Source organism: Oryx dammah, unplaced genomic scaffold (genome assembly GCF_014754425.2).
Source record: "Oryx dammah isolate SB20612 unplaced genomic scaffold, SCBI_Odam_1.1 HiC_scaffold_26, whole genome shotgun sequence".
NCBI classification, from domain to species: Eukaryota; Metazoa; Chordata; class Mammalia; order Artiodactyla; family Bovidae; genus Oryx; species Oryx dammah.
The window spans coordinates 14130514-14148236 of record NW_024070210.1 but is presented as its reverse complement, the minus strand read 5'-3'; the positions used below and the strand labels follow the sequence as shown (position 1 = coordinate 14148236).

At 40.6% G+C, this 17723-nt stretch overlaps 1 protein-coding gene across 3 annotated transcripts in view; it reads right to left on the bottom strand.

The window, feature by feature from the left end:
* Window positions 1-1912: 1912 nt before the first annotated feature.
* ALKBH1 (alkB homolog 1, histone H2A dioxygenase) overlaps window positions 1913-17723 on the bottom strand; it is a 25310-nt gene continuing 9499 nt past the window's right edge. For 2 of the 3 annotated variants that reach the window (XM_040225996.1, XM_040225997.1), the window contains exons 4-6: window positions 9739-9829; window positions 6497-6690; window positions 1913-5612 (exon numbers count right to left, since the gene is read on the bottom strand). In XM_040225996.1, coding sequence (XP_040081930.1) covers window positions 5183-5612; window positions 6497-6690; window positions 9739-9829 — 715 coding nt within the window. In that variant the 3' untranslated portion in view covers window positions 1913-5182. The remainder of the gene's footprint in view (window positions 5613-6496; window positions 6691-9738; window positions 9830-17723) is intronic. The other variant, XM_040225998.1, reaches the window with a different exon arrangement.

Genomic DNA, 17723 nt, shown 5'->3' with positions numbered 1-17723 from the left:
TACCAGCCACTCTTCTAGAGAACTAGGGCATGTCTGCCCAGGGTACTCAGAATCTAGTGTGGGGGGGACAATAAAATTATTCCCTTATTCTTATAATGCAGTTTTATGTCATAAATGCTATGGAAAAGAGAGTGTCGTAAAGAAAATGAGGAACGCCAGTGGGACTGAGATTTTGAATAGGGTAGTGAAGGCAGGCCTCACCCAGGTGATTTTATTATTATTGTTCAGTCGCTCAGTCGTGTCCACCTCTTTGTGACCCCTTGGACTGCAGTGCATCAGGCTCCTCTGTCCTTCACCATCTCCTGGAGCTTGCTTAAACTCATGTCCATTGAGTCGGTGATGCCATCCAACCATCTCATCCTCTGTCGTCCCCTTCTCCTCCAGCCTTCAATCTTTCCCAGCATCAGGGTCTTTTCAAATGAGTCAGCTCTTTGCATCAGGTGGCCAAAGCATTGGAGCTTCAGCTTCAGCATCAGTCCTTCCAATGAATATTTAGGACTGATTTCCTTTAGGATGGACTGATATAGTCAGAAATTTGTTTTAAAGATAAAACTAATTGACAGCCAACAAACTTTATCTTCATGAGGGCTCAAGTTTGGAGAGGATAGTTAATCAAAAGCAATGTCAATAAACATTTACTACCCAGGCTAAGAAACTAGATTTGCATTGCTTTTTCCACTGTAATCTTTGAAGCAGAGGAAACAGGTGAGGTGTCTTTCCTATTGATGTCCGCCAGCCCTTCACTCACGCTGCGATCAATAACCATTCCTCGGACTCCTTTCCACCTCATTACCAGTCTAATTTGCCTTAGTAGAATATACTTAGGGTATTAGGGTTGTTATTTTTTCCCCCTGCTCTAATAAACCAACCTTCTAGATTAAGTGAAAACAGAAAAGGGCTTAAGACCAGCTTGAAAGCAAAGTGTTAGTTGCTCAGTTGTGTCCAACTCTTCACGACCCCATGGATTGTAGCCTGCCAGGCTTCTCTGTCCATGAAATTCTCCAGGCAATACTGGAGGGGGCAACCATACCCTTCTCCAGGGGATCTTCCTGACCCAGGGATCGAACCCAGGTCTCCTGCACTGCAGGCAGATTCTTTACTGTCTACCTCAGTGAAAAATGGGCTTCCCTGAAAACTCAGTTGGTAAAGAATCCGCCTGCAATGCAGTAGACGCTGGTTCGATTCCTGCATCAGGAAGATCACCTGCAGAAGGGATGGGCTACCCACTTCAGTATTCTTGGGCTTCCCTGGTGGCTCAGCTGGTAAAGAATCCATCCGCAACGTAGGAGACCTGGATTTGATACCTAGGTCAGGAAGATCTCCTGGCGAAGGGAAAGGCTACCCACTCCAGTATTCTGGCCTGGAGAATTCCATGGACTGTATAGTCTGTGGGGTCACAAAGAGTTGGACAGGACTGAACGACTTTCACTCTCAGTGAAAATTTGGGAAAATCAGAACATGGCAAGCCAAGTCTTGCTGAGTCTGTCTGTTGAACTTATCTCTGTCTCACTGTGGGCCTGGGATCCTTCAGGAAAAACCTGATGAAGAGTGCTGGAAACAAAGAGGCTCTCCTGAAATAATCAGCCAAGAGCAGTGAGCAGATCCCTCAGCCTGACGGGTCCCTCTGAGCCTGGAATGGCGCTGACGAGGGCAGCCAGCAAGCAGACAGCTTACAAAGCTGCTGCTGCTGAGTGAACTGTGTTCCTTGCCTGCCTCTTTCCAGAGCACATCACAAAGCCTTCTTCCAAAGACCAATTTATGCCGCTGTAGAAAGATATATTCTAACCCTCCAGCCTTTCTTGTGCACATACAAAACACACTGGTAAAATGCTTGTATATACTGTTTTTAAGCTGTTTTTCAGTTAACATATCGAGCATTTCTTCTGATCACTGAAGAGATCTTAAAATGTGATATCATTTATATAGTATCTTTATTACATTAAACAGCTTCATCAAACAAGCTCCTCTTGTTAGACAATGTTGATGTCCCAAGATTTATATTCTATTACAAGCAGAGGCAGAACTACTAGGTAAGACAGTATTTATTTTAAAAGAAATTCAAGCATGCTGTATTTTTAAAATGATTTAAAAAGATTTTGAATCAAAAAATCAGAAATACAGAAAAGCACAAATTAAAAAAAAAAACATCAATTATACTCCCACCATCATCCACACTTTGGTATACAAAGCCTTCCACTTTTTTAAAATATGTAAACAATTTGTACAGAATTAGATTACCATGCATGGTTTCATAACTGAATTTTCTCATTAAATACAAGTCTTTCCTCATGTCTCTACTTGTTCTTCCAAGATGTGAATTTTAACGGCTTTAGTTCTCCACTGTATGGTTGTCATTTCCACAAGGAAATAAGCACCACAAAGCCAAGTGCTTTGTGGAAAGAATAGTGCACAAAAACCATTTACTGAATACATATATGAATTTAATCAACCAACTCCTGTCTCTGGAGTTTATTTCAAACTTTCACTATTATCTTTTTCCACAAAAATCTTGCAGACAGCTCTAATTACCTCCTTAGACTCAACTAAAAGTGAAATTTACTGGGTCAGGCAGTACAGATTTTAAAACATAATTAAGATGACCATATAATTTGTCATCAAACCAGAACCTTCTGAGAGGAAAAGGAAACATCACTGAGGACTGCCCTGACCAAACTGGGATGTAGAATTCATTACAGTTACATGATGCCAAAGTGAGCCTTAGAGGTTATAGCAAGTTACATTCCCACCTGCAGAGTATTAGCGTGTCCATTTCCCCAGACCTAACATTCACGACTCTTGATAACAGATATCTCAGATCACACTGAAGATCTATCCTGGCATTTTTGATATAAAATAATAAAGAAAAGAAAAAGCCTCCACTTGGTCTTTTCTCTTGGTTTCAGGTCCCTTTCGAGGGGCCTGGTTTCCTTTCCAGCTGTTGGCAAACCTTTACCATAGAGGCTGGATCATATCTTTTTAGATTTTGTAGGCTATGTGGTCTGTGTTACAATTATTCAACTCTGTCATTTTAGCATGAGAGCAACCACAGATAACCTGTAAATGAATTAAGTGTGGCTGTGTTCCAATAAAACTTTATTTATGGACAAGAATTTCATATAATTTTCATGCATCACTAATATTCTTCTTCTAATCCGCCCCCTCATTTAAAAATGCACACACTATTCATAGTTGTATGAAAACAGGAGGTGAGTTATAGTTTGTTGACTCCTGACTTAGAAAATTTCTGGTAGACAACTAAAAATTGGGTGCGAGTAATTACCAGTTTATTCCCTTTTTCTTGAGTAGTGTAGTTTCCTGTGTCAAAGTGGTGTTGCATTACATACATCTTCAACTACATGTTCCTCACAGAAGTAAATATACATAAAAATGAGAACTGAATTGTGCAAACAGTCCTGCTGAGCCCCCTCCACCTCCCGAAGGAGTTCACAGGCACAGCCTAGAGGAAGCCTGGCTGGTGAGGGGCCTGCTGTCCTCTCCGTGGGCCTGCTTCTCACAGCGCACGTATCTCACTCCATAAGCAGTTTGAACACGCACTGTTTGTAAAACACTGTCCCTGGCCTCGAGCCAACACTTTCATCTGACAATCCATTGACTAAAGAACAACCTATTCAAATGCTGAAGGGCAAGTTGACCGCTGGATTTACTGAATGACATGTTGGTTTTCAGTGAGTCACATGTAATGCACACAGTGTTCATATAATGTATATTATGGAAAATTTAAGGAATTTTTTTTCTTGGTGGTAATTTTAATTATATAAAATTATCCTATTATGAACTAATTTTAGAATCCAGCTACACATAAAGGATGAATCTGTTTTTATTCCTGTAAAAAAAACCCCACCAAAGATTACAATATAAACTCAATTATTTAACACTCAAGGAAAAAAAAAAGGGCAGGACAGAGGAGAAATCAAAGTCTGGCAAGTCGTGTCGCAAGCAGCAGGTAACAAAGCAGCTTCTGGTCAGTCATCCACACAGATAAGCTGGGGTGTTTCTAAGAGTCTATACAGTAATAAAATACTGGCAATATTATGTTCCTAGAAAGGGGCACTAAATTTCCATTACTGTTTGACATAGCAACATCCATCTAGGAAGATGGTAGTAAACATTATCTTCATTTTATGAATGAGGAAACTAAGGTCCAGAGAAACATAAGGCAACTTAAAGGCTCAGGATATACTGAGTAGTGGGGGTACATAGATTAAAACTCAGTGCTTCATGCGTTTTCCATGCTGTCTATAATCCAACAACAACAAAAAAAGAGTGACTAGAATGTCAAGGAATGTTCTCTCCTGTGAGACAGCTACAAAGAATAGTAAGGGCAGAAACAGCTACAGGGCTTCAATAGCATGAACAATACAGCAACTGAAAATAGGAAAAAACTAATCCCAGATACATTCACCCTCAAACGCAGATACAGATCTTTAATTTAAAATTGAGTAAGTTTATTCATGGAGAAAACAGTTACAGAATACCCTTAGGATTTTTTTAGTCCAACAATTAAAATTGCATTTAAAAGCCAACGGAAGTGTTTACAGACCCAAAAGACATCGGGATAAACTACTGTTCCTCTTTCTTTGGGTTTATGTGTGTTTACCTTTTAGGCAAGAGACATAGCTGGGATTAATCTCTTTTCTAGGAGACGTGATTTCCAGTTACGTGTATAGGATTCTTCTGTGAAGACCAGAGGAGTCCAAAGAATTCAACGTTGATTGGAAGAATTAAGGTAAGACTAATGGTCGGTTCATGGAGCCACAATTTTACCACAAATCCCTAGATAGGGTGGTAGAAGGAGAATAATGTTTCCCATCAACAAAACTTGAGGTATTTAAAGATTCCAGAGACATGGAAACGCACTTCTACCTCGCTCAAAGGTGATGGCGAGGCTGAGAAGGCGCGTGTGGAAGGTCATACCTTCTTGGACTTCTCCGTACATTAGTGTCAAAACCTAACCAGGACTGGACAATGTCAACACTTCTCTGAACAAAGTGGTTAATCAGTTTCCTCTTCAGGATGAGTTCTAAGGCAACAGTGTGATCAGTGATGAGTTTTTCCCGGCCTCTGTTTCTGGCCTGTCTTGGTGCTAACGTCGATGGCAATAAAAACAGCACAGCCATTTCCTGTAGAACCTGCCGGAGCACAAGAATGGACTCTCCGAGTCTCAGCAGTCAGGGTCTAGCCTCGCTCGTTTGACTTGGCTATTGTCATCATCCAGATGGCAGGAACCTTCTGTGGTGATGTTTCTTTTATTCTCCTCCATGGGTTCCAAAGGGAAGTCCTGACCCACGGCCAGCACCTGCCGGACAGTCATGTTAACACGAGCAGTTTTCAAGTAGCTGGCGCACACCTGCCAGTCCTCCCCAGAACAGGGCTCCACCACCGAGTCTCTGGGGAGGTCAGCTGGGGGAGGCACCCCAAGGCAGCCAGGCAGGTTTTCTCCTTCTGGACTGGGGAGGACCCTCGGGACTGCATGGTTCAACAGGCGGCTGAAACCTGACATTACCATGATGTCACCACTGTGCATAAACATGGGGGTGGGGGCTTCGTCTCTTTTGAGGCCACCCAGGAGAAAGATGGCAGACTGTCCAAAGCTATGAAAAAGCAAAACAACACACAACAGTAAGTTTCTGTTATTAGCCACGGTTGGGAAAGTTAACTGCCAACTGCACTAGTTTTCTAATTTCAGCTTGATACTTATTGCTTCCAAATACTCCTGTGGGGATGAGGTGTGTGTGCTGTGTGGCTCATGGGGTCTTAATTCCTCAATCAGGGATCACGATTAGGCCCATGGCAATGAAAGCACCAAGTCCTAACCCGTGGACTGCCAGGGAAGCCCCAATCCTCCTTTTTAAAGTGTGCTAAGATCCGTCTTTTCTGGTTTGTGTCTGTGAGTGGCTAGTCCATGGTCTGCTACTTAAACTTATTAGAGACCACATAACTGCTGTAAAATAGATTTTGAAGCAATTAAACATGCAAATAAAAATTTATTTGGGTTCTTTACTAGATATTTATCATTTCTGTTCATTTTAAAGATAAGGCAGTTAAGAAGATTCTGTTCAGGCACTTTCCTCTGGAGATACAGGTGCAGCACTCTGCAAAAATATAAACTTACATTCAGGGAGACAAGCAGAGTAAACTACTCGGGCTTCTGTGCTTTCCTCTTCTCTATTTCAGAAAGATCGCTCCCTTTGCCTTATGGCCTTTACCACTCACCTACTCCACAGACACTCACAATACCTCTCATTACAAAAGACAGAATCCGTGCATCTTAAACAGAAATATTAATTGTAACTTGGTCATTACCCAAAAGGTCGATGTTAATTTTACTTATGGTACATTGCTAAGATGCCCAGAAGTGATATCGAGTTCACCCATTTAAAAAATTTAACATTTTTATTTATTTAAGCTTAAAAATGCTTTATAAAAAAGGAATGAAATGATAAAAAGTAATTCAAAATCCCTAGACCCAACTCACCTGAATGACAGCAGGGGTCTGGAGTGATCTAGTTCCGATCTGTCTACATGGATCCCCAGTGTGGAGTCTAATCGGTAGTAATTCAGGATACCTGCTTCAGCTCGGAAACCCTGAAATCCACAGGCAGCAGCTACTTGCTCTGAGAGGAAAGCCAGGTCAGAAGGGAAAGGTGTATAATGATCTGCTGAGTATCTCTTTGATAAAAGCAGGGAAAATAAGAAAAATAAACAATGATCTCAGGAAAAGAGGAAACTGTGGCATAAGATTAATTACCACTTTAAAATCATCTAATTTATAGGCAGTATATTGACTGACTGATTCACAATGTTGTGTTAGTTTCTGCTGTACAGCAAAGGGATTCAGTTATACCTATGCGTACTTCTTTCTTACATTCTTTTCCATTACGGTTTATCACAAGATACTGCCTATAGTGCCCTGTGCTGCCCAGGACCTTGCTGCTGGTCCATCCATTCTGTATACCAGAGCTTGCACCCGCTGCCCCCAAACTCCCATCCCTCCTTCCCCACCCCCTGCCCCTCAGCAACCGCAAGTCTGCTCCCTACTACATGTAAGATTAACACAGCCCTTAGAAGCTTTTTAATTGAAGTACAGTTGATTTACAACATTATATTAGTTTCAGATATACAACACAGTGATTCAAAACTTTTACAGATTATACTCCATTTGTAGGTATTATGAAGTATTGGCTATATTCCCTGTGTTGCACAATATACCCTTGTAGCCTATTTCTTTTATACATAAAGCTTTTTATACACAAAAGTAAAAGTTTGTCTTCTTAATAGCCACACATTTTTGAGGCATCTAGCAATCTGATATGGAGCCAATTCAAAACACCGAGCACCTACAATATGGTAGGCACCGTGCTACGCAATGACCGATCCGGCAAATTTACTCTGCACGGGGTCAACTGTACAGAGCAATCACACCTCTCTCTGAGAGCCACTCAGTCGTGTCTGACTCTGCAACCCCACAAGTTACACAGTCCCTGGAATTCTCCAAGACACAGTACTGGAGTGGGTAGCCTTTTCCTTCTCCAGGGGATCTTCCCAACTAAGGGATCAAACCTATGTCCCCCGCATTGCAGGCGGATTCTTTACCAGTTGAGCCACCAGGGAAGCCCAAGAATACTGGAGTGGGTAGCCTATCCCTTCTCCAGGGGATCTTCCCAAACTAGGGATTGGTCCCAGGTCTCCCACATTGCAGGTAGATTCTTTACCAGCTGAACCACAAGGGAAGCGCAAGAATACTGGAGTGGGTAGGCTATCCCTTCTCCTGCGGATGTTCCCAACCCAGGAATCGAACTGGAGTCTCCTGTACTGCAGGCGGATTCCTTACCAGCTGAGCTACCAGGAGAGCCCACTCTAATCCCAAGCATGAGAGTTCTCTTAGGGTAAAAAGGCAACTCAGAACTCTGTCACTGCCAAGAGGTGCCTATGGAAACATGCCAACTAAATGTAATGTATCCTGGTTGGGATCCTGGGACAGAAGGCAGAAAGTGTATCGATTAAGAACTAGTCTGCAACATAGCTTCCTGTGATTTCATTGGTCAATCTGATGGGCTGACACGCTCAAAACATTTAAACTGACTTACACTCTGGTCAAGTCAGGACCTTAAAATGGAAGTAATTTTCAGCACTTACCTTCCTGAACTGCCTCTATTTTTTGTACCTAAGGGTCACAACTCTTAAAGGCCAGAACACTCCATACAAAACACATGTGATTTCTGAGAACAAGGCAGCAGCTGAGCCTGAGGACTATGTGAGCCGGCAGCATCCGACACTCTTCCTTGGTCTGATGCTCCTCTCTCAGTCCTCCTGTTATTCAATCAACCTCAGATCTGATTAGAAAAATCAGACTTTTCTGAAAAGTCTCTGATGGATGGCCAAACCTCTTCAGTTGGAATCTACTTTTTTCTTCTCTTTTTTCCTGTACTACAAATGAGAGCTCCTATTTAATTTTTCAAAATTATGAGTGTAGTTAGAGAAGGTTTTCTCTACCATTTTGTTTTAGCCCTTCACAAGACCAACCACTTACAGCACTGGATCGCCTCTGCTGTAACAGAAGTCAGCTTTTGGGCTTTTATCCTGACCAAATCCATTCAGTGTGTTTTGACTCTTTTCACACCATGCTTTTCTTAGTAAGTGAGGCTAACTTTGAGGTCCTTGGGAAATAACAGTATCTACAATAAAACTAGTACCTTAAAAACCAATAAGCTAACATTTATTGTGTTAATGAATTTAACTGTTTAGAACAGTCAGGCACTAGTGTAAGCACTATAAAGGCATTAATCATTTAATCCTCATAATCGTCTTGTGAGGTTAGACACTAGCCATATTGAAGGCAGGATTCACATCCAGGCTGTCTAACCAGAAGAAAACCACATGGCCATTTCCCCAAATACAGATGTCTGGTTTTCCATTAAAGCTGTATCACTGAAAATAAGGCTTATGTCATGAATAGTTCTGAGCAACATTTATTACTATTCTGAGTAGTTAATACATTTATTAATAAGCTGGATTGACTGAAACTATAGAGCTTTTAAAAAGTAACTGGTTAGTAGGAAGATGGTTCATGCCAATTTGATTCAGTTTATCCTCAGAATTAAGTCCTTTTGGTGGCAAACATCTGAGAGAAGTGGCACTGAGATGTCAGTGATAAAGGAGGCATTTTCTGAAGCGCACGGGTCAGGAAAGAAAGAAAACATGGAACTTTAACTGTAGACATTCTTTCCCATCTCTCCCCTGCACAGACCTTAGATAGCAGTCAAAGGAATCTAGATCTTGAAAGTTCTTTTGTGAGTTGACGGAAGAGAACAGTGTAAGTACATGGAGCTTCTTTCACTCCAGGCACACATTATGTAGAAAATAAATAATCAACAAACACTAAATAACAATGGAACTAAAGATTATAATTGAAAACTCCTCATGAATACAGGAAAGAAAAATCTATATCCCTGAAACCTCCCCAGAGAAAGCATCAATGGGTTCTGATGAAATAATATAATCTGAGAGCACAAGAAAAAGTACTTTTCTCTTGATAAATTATTCATTCTTCTTCAGATTCTGTATCAAAAGGATTTTAAAGGAGGGAATATATTAAAGAAACCCTCCCACAAATGGATAATCTGATACTTTAAGCTTGGCCAGAAAGAAGTCAAACTATGTGGGCCCAAGAAGCATAAAAAATGAAAATTAATGGAATTAGCAAGAAAATCTGAATACCTTATTGTCCCAGTTATAATGGTAGCCAAGGGTCACCCAGCGTAGTTTCTCTAGCAAACTTCGGGGTCTCCGTTTATTCACTTCTTTACACCTGCAAAATTGGAGACAAAAGATGCTTTATTCATTGCAAATGGCAGCAATAGCATGTTGCATGGATCCTGGAGTCTAAATTTGGTATCTATATAAGCAGTTAGCCAAGATCTCCTCAGGGGAAATTAGAACAGATAAATGAGTTGACCAAGAATATAATACTACCAAAAATATGCTAGCATTTCTAATTTCTAATCCTTGGTTCTAAATCCTCTGCTGAACGGGATCAATTTTAAAGGGTGAGTCTCCAGAATATCAATAATGATAAAATGACAGCAGAAATGTCTTTACCTGTTCACGGGAAATGAGACAAAGAGTCCTATGGATAACTGAAAATTTGGCTAATGGAACATTTACAATTTAGTAGGCTGAAAGCAGGATACGATTAATTACAGCTATCATTACATCTAGAATGATGGTGGCTTCCTAGAACTGCAGTTTGAGGGGAAAAAAGTTTGGCAAAATACAGTATACAATCAAAAATTACTGGTTTAACATACCTTCTTTAACCCCACAAAACAACTTAAAACCTGAGGCTTAGCTAACAATTAATGGCCACTTTAAATGATTTGGTTTCTAACATTACCTTATTTAAACCACAAGAGGTTTCTATAAAATGGAGGTGTCCTTTCTGTAATTATAATCTAGTCTAATCAAATCTATGGGGTAACTACCCCCCCTTTTTTTTTTAGCCACGCAGCATCGCTTGCAGCATGTTAGTTCCCTGACCAGCGACTGAACCTGGGCCCTCAGCAGGGGAAGCATGGAGTCCTAACCACTGCTCCATCAGGGAATTTCTTAACTACTCTTTTTCTAAAGAAGCCTGCTTGTTTGATTTACCTCTAAATATCTAAAAATACAAGAATGCTAAGCCTAATCATTTTAGTTTTACTATATAATTTACATCATTAATCAATCTTCTTTTTTCAATCTAAGAACCACTGCTCTTTAAAGCAGAAAAGATTGGACTGCTTTAAGGAGTTTATATTTTAATAGGAGATGACAGGTAAGTATAAGAAGAAATGAGGGGAAAATTTAAGGTTGTATAGAATCTAGCACTAAAATGGATAGCACAAGACCACCGGACTCAGAAGAAGGAAAGTTCAAAGTCAACAGTTTCATCAGTTAAGCCTGCATGGTAAAGTTGGGGAGTTGAGTATGGCATTGAAGAACGGCCGGCATTTAAACAAGTGATGTAGTAGGCAATATAGGGAGAGTGTGAGCAGAAGCATTTATTGCAGGCTCACAGTGTAAGTGGCACTCATCGTGAGGTCTGATAGCTTACAGGGTAGATGCTGTCTGTCCTCAAAGAGTTTACATTCTAAGGACACTGTTAACACAGACATACACCAAGACCAGTGTGTGCATAGTCACTCAGCTGTGTCTTTGTGACCCCATGGACTGCAGCCTGCCAGGTTCCTCTGTCCATGGGGATTCTCCAGGCAACAACACTAGAATGGGTTGCCATGCCCTCCTCCAGGGGATCTTCCCAACCCAGGGATCAAATCCATGTCTCCAGCACTGCAGGCGTATTCTTTACCAACTGAGCCACGAGGGAAGCCCCAACACCAAGACCAGTAACTAAATAAAAGAAATGGATCAAATACTAACTTACTAAGCACAACTGTGAAGAAGAGAGGCCCAGCAGGTCCCACTTCTATCCTTTGAAAAGACTGTATCACGTTGGCCTTTGGCCAAGCTCACCATTCCTATGGTGTCTCTATGAACATTACAGTTTCTGCTGAACACATGCCTTCCTTCTGGGAGTCTGAATTTTGGTACCTGACAGGCAGAGATTGCCTATGTACCATCCTCCAGTAAAAATCTGGGCACTGGGCTTCTTCAAACCATGCTGATGCTGCTGATCCAGGGACCACACTTTGAGAAACACTATTCTAGTCAAACACACACACACAACCTTTTATTTCTCTCAATAACAGATAATTTTATTGACAAAGAACCCAAAACCAGACTGATCTGTACAAATAAAGGTAACAAGGCAGCTCTGAAAATTTGATGGTGTTTTAGACATTTGAGGTGACACCAATAAACTGCTTTTCATCAAAAGATGGGGTCTAATGTTCTTCAAGAACAGGGTATACATTATTATAACCAACACATAGTTTATGGTCTTAAGCATGAAGATATAGCTTGTAACATGAACTTAAAAAATTTTTGTTTTTCTAGGAAACCAAAAAGAACATCTCTTTCTATCTTAACTGTATCACTATAGAAAAGGCTTTGGGTTTTGTCCTATATGAATATTATAGAGGGGCACCGGTCCGGGACGCAAAAGCAGCCAGAGAAGAGCCATACTTTCACAGGCATTAACTCCAGTTCTCATAACAGAAGGGGAAAGAAAAAGCTTAAAATTTGCTTAGTAAAAGATTAATTCTGAGTGTGCCATTTTGAGAAAATGTGTATATGTGTGTTTATATAATGTAGGTATGAAATTCTATCCCTTATTTCATATCCTGTTTTGAAAACCTGACTTCTATTCTTGCTTTTGTATAGGATTTCTGGGAGGAAAGTAGCAACAATTGCTGTAACAATTGCCTTCAAGATGTGAGAGCAAGACTGGCCTGTGCTAGACATTTCTTTTTTTGGTAGCACCTAGGGACTCTTCTGGTCCCCATGGGCCTCCTGGGTAATAAAGATTCCAAAAACTTCATTTGAACATTGTGAATAGTATAAGGCTCAAACCAGGTTTCACATGCTCCCAGATCTTTTTCAGGCAGAAAATACTGAGGGGTTAATGAATGGAAGGGTGGGTGGTTCTTTTTTTAAGCCTGACTTGTCCAAAAGAAGCCAAGAAGGCTTACTGGCAATGGAGCTGCTTATCCACCCGAAGGAACGCAGGGAATGTTGCCATCTAACCTAACTTTAAATCTTCACCCAATTATCCAGAAGAAGGTTTTCAAGCAGGTATGACCCTAATTATTGGTGCTCACTGCAAACAGAAACGTGCTGCCCCTTCAGGCAGTAGCCAGCAGATGATGGATGGGCAGAGCTTGCTCCTTCTCCTCTGCTGAATGCCCACTCAGCACTTTGCTCAGCTTCTGTCAGGGGAAAACCTTTATGTAAGTGTTAGCATTTCTCTCAGCAATCTCATTCTACAGCACTGCTTTCAACTGAACCCAAACTGTGCGGAAATGAACTCCTGTCCTGCTTGCCCACTCTCCATGCAGTGGATAAGCACTGATGTTTTTTCTTTCTTGCCTCAAGGGACATGAGTGAACCAAGTTCTCACTTAGGACAGAAATCTGGAAGTTGCTTATGATAGAAAACCTTCAATATCCTATTACAGGTATTGCTTCTTCAATCATTTTAAAGATTTAGGGATTGTGTCTTGCACCACTCTGAGTATTTCCCTCCACAACCACAGCTTTCGGTCCTTCTTCCTTTCCTAGTCTCTCACTTTCATTAAACCTAAAGTTGCATCTCAGGTCCCTAGAACTCCAGTTTTTCACTATTTGAGTGCTTCCAGTTTTGTTTCTCTTAACCTGAATCTCTCTCAGTGAGCCAGAGCAAACGGACGTCCAATTCTACTCTAACGCCCTTTCGCTATCTTGTAACTGTTATCTCATCTTCTACTTTCTGTTCTAAACCTTCACCATTTGTCTCAAGTGCTCCGTCCTGCCCCTACTCCCTTCCAGGACAAAGAGCATACAGAGGCCCACTCAAAGGATCCAGTCAATGATTTCAACTTCCCTCTCCTACACCTCTATGCTGTTTGAAGTCCTTACTCTGTCCTTCCTTCCTGGTCTCAGCAGTGGTTTTCTTTCTTTCCATTAAGGCCAGTTCTTACCTACACTGTCTCCCATTTCCCTGATGTAGCCTCTGAGGCTTTTCTCCATTATCATCTTTCCTCTCATATTTCCAACCTTTCTTTTTATTTGTTTCTTCCTCTTGACCCTGTAAAAAATGTTCAACATTTCCACAAACTTAAGAAAAAAACCAACAAAAACCACTTTTCACCCAACCTCTTACTCAGGCACCCTAAGTCCTGCCTCTGTCTGCTCCATAGCTCTCCTTCTCTTCGTGATTAAATCATCCCAAAGGACTCAATATCAGCTGCCCCCACCTTCTCTTCTGAGATCTCACTTTTGCTTACCCTCTACAAAAACTAGTTTAGTTTCTATGATACCATTTAATCATCAAATCCTAAGCCTTGGTCATTGTCTCATTTTGGAAACATTTTTTGACCTTGGCTCCCAATAGTAATTTTTTTCACCCAGACCTGATGCTTCCTAGGCCCAGCTGCCTTTTCTCTGTATGTTTTTCATACACAAACAAACAAAAAGCCACATCACTCCCACTGCTTTATGATGATGGTCTTCCTGTGTAACTCCCATATCCCTCTGTCTCTCACTTGACTCCTAAACTTTGCTCAGTTCTCCATTTCCAAAGGCAGAGACATCTCCATGCGGATACTCCACAGGCATTTCAAAAACAATAAGCCCCAGACTACACTAAGGATTATCTTTGCTCACTTTCCTCTTCCTCCCATCTTTTTTCCATTAAAAACCTCAGTATACAACGTTCCAATGAACATGGAGGTGCAGATGCATTTCTGGGGCAGTGACTTTGCTTCCTTTGGATATATACTTAGAAGGTGAATTGCTGGATCATCAGGAGTTCTCCTTTAACTTTTGAGAAATTGCTACACTGTTTTGCAGAATTAAATAACTGCAGCATTATTTATAGTAGCGAAGACATGGAAACAACCTAAGTTGACAACCTAAGTTGCTTTCTTTCTTCTGCCTTTCCAATGACAGATGAATGGATAAAGAAACTGTGATACACACACAGTAGGGTATTATTCAGCCATTAAAAAGGGAAATCTTGTCATTTGTGACAACATGGATAAAACTGGATGGCATTATGCTAAGTGGAATAAGTCAGAGAAAGACAAATACTGCATGATCACAGTTCTATGTGGAATCTAAAAAAATCTGATACAGAACAGACTGGTGGTTGCCAGAGGTGGCGTGGGGCGGGGGTGGGCATGTATGAAACGGGTAAAGGTAGTCAAAAGATAAAAACCTGTCACTGGGAGAGAGGTTCTGGAGGTGTAAAGTACAGCCTGTGTGCTCAGTCATAGCAACTCTTGCGGTCCCATGGATCGTAGCCCACCGGCTCCTCTGCCCATGGAAATTTTCAGGCAAGAATAGTGGAGTGGGAAAATCAAAAAAAAGAATACTGGAGTGGGTACCCATTCTTTTCTCCAGGAGATTTTCCTGACTCAGGGATCAAACCCACGTCTCTACACTGCACTGGCAGGCAAGGATTCTTTACCACTAGCGCCATCTGGGAAGCCCAATGTACACCGTGATGACTGTAGTTTATACTGTATGGTATATTTGAAAGTAGTTGAGAATAGAAATGTTTTTAAAACAAGAAAAAGAAATTGTAATGATGTGAGGTAACTGATGTTAATGAAGTTTACTGTGATAATCATTTGAAATTATACATGTATCAGATCATTATGTTGTACACCTTGGATAACACAATGTTATATGTCAATTATATCTCAATGAATCTGGAATGACCCCCACTTTGCCCAAACTTAATCTACCTGCCACTTAGAAATCTGTGTTTAATCCTTAACTGCTTTTCTGTCACTTTTCATAGTCTTCTGCGTACCGAGTCCTATAGAAAATGTCTCTACCAGGCCTGCATTATCTTTTGCATGCATTAGTAAGCTAAATTCTTAATTGTGCTTTCTGCAATGATTAAATTTGCAGTCCATTTTCTGCACTGCCACAAAAATTCTCTGAAGTGAAAAATCTATTACTAATTTTGAATTCCCCATTCACAAAGACAAAGTCCACATTTTCTTATTGTGAAAAAAATTCGTATTTTATGGCAAGACAAGAAAAATTTAAACAGAAAAATTTCTTTGCCTTTAAGCTCCCTCTCTCCCCCTTACTATGCACTGTATATCTGTATTATGCATTGATCAAACCTCCCCCATCAGCAGAAATACCTGCTCATACAAAGAGCAACATTCTCCCAGCATCAGTAAGATAACTCCTTAAAAGATACTGTTCCTTTCTGATCATATAAGGGGATGCTTAGAAACAGACTCCATAAACTACCAATAGTCCATCATTTCATATACTGCTCTCTGTCTCAGAAAACTTATGCAACTGTGCCTTGACTTCTAACAGCTGAATAGTTCTTGGAGCTTTCTCACATGCTATTCCCAGGTAATAATCCTCAGCTTGGTTCAAATAACATATTTCCATCTCTTTCTTAGATCAATTAATTTTTCATCAACACTATACAGCACGGAAACCCCCTTATAATCTGGTCCTAACCTTTCTTGTTTTGTCTCCAAGCATTTCCTACAAGGAACCCTACTTTCCCATTTTTCATGGCTATGTTTCTGACCACGCAATTTTCTGAGATGCTCTCTCTCCTACTCGACTCTCGATTTTTCTAATTTGCTTTTTCACACAGAGTTTAAACACGTCTTCAGGGAAGTCTTTATCCTGGACTCAGTCTCCCACTCCTCTGCAGTGCTCACACAGGACTTTGCAACTTCCTCTATTAAAGCACACGGTTTTAGTCCTGTAAATATGAAAGTACCTGAATTCCTCCTTAAATAGTCTCTTCCTCAAAGGCAGGGGCTGAGTTTTAATCTTCATATCTATGCTAGCACCAAGTATTTCCTAAAGCATAAATATACATTATTTAATAAATGAATGAAAATAAGATAGAAAGATACTATATACAGTCTTTAATCAATCATTTTCAAGTTTAGCATTATACTTTTACTGGGCTAGCAGAGAAGCTAACAATTTACTTAAAATTAATATTTACTCAGCATCTTCTAATACATATAAAGAACTGTGGTTGGCACCAAGGCTACAAAATTTTCACGGTCTGGGGGGTGGGGCAGGGCAGATAGTGGGAGGAGGAAGGGCAGATGCCGGGATTCACTACGATACATGCTACAACAGCATCATAAACAAAGTCTTAAAGAAGAAGAAAGGGCAAGGGATTAATTCTGTTTCCGTATTGAAAATATCAATGGAAAAAAGCCTTCACATACACTGAATACAAAAATGGATACAAAGCATCGCATATGCTAACTTATGAAATAAATAAAGCTAAGTTGTTTTATTTAAATGTACATCTTCCCTTTGTCCTATTGTTTGAAGTTATTTTTGAATAGATAATATATTCAAAAAATTCAAGAGGTATAAAAAGGTATCCATTAACCAATTAATTCTACAAATATTTATTTAGTAACTACCATGCACTGAAGAATAAAAACACTGGCAAAGGGATAAAGAAGAAGGGAAATGGGGGTGGGGGGGGTGGTGTGCTATTTTTAACCAAATAAGGGAATCATCTCACAAGATGATATCAGAACAAAGACCAACAGGAAGCAATCCATTGATTGGTCATCTAGGAAAGAGCTTTCTAGGTAAAAGGAACAGCTTGTACAAAGAATCTGGGCACGTCTCAAGTGTATAAGAAACAGAATGAAGGCCAGGACTGCTGGAGAATAAACGAAAAGAACAGGAGCTGAGGTGGAAGAGTCAGATTATGTAGGCCTTATAGCCTTGATAAAGACGTTTATTTTGTTCTAAGTGTGATGAGACTGTACACAAAGAATCTGACTGATCTTTGTCCCTGGTTCTTTAAAGCAAGCTTTTAAACCCTTGGAATTTCTGGAAGGGATAGGAATATCTGTTATTCACTGTGGACCCTAAGACCACGCCTGAGTTCACGCTAAGGCGATGACTCAGGATGTGGGTCTGTCAAGCTAGAAAGTGGTTTTAGGCAGGGAGACCGAGTTCAATCATGATCAAATCAATCATGCTTAAGTGGCGAAACTCCAGTGAACACTAGGCCTCAGAGGAGGTTCCTGTGAGCGCCAC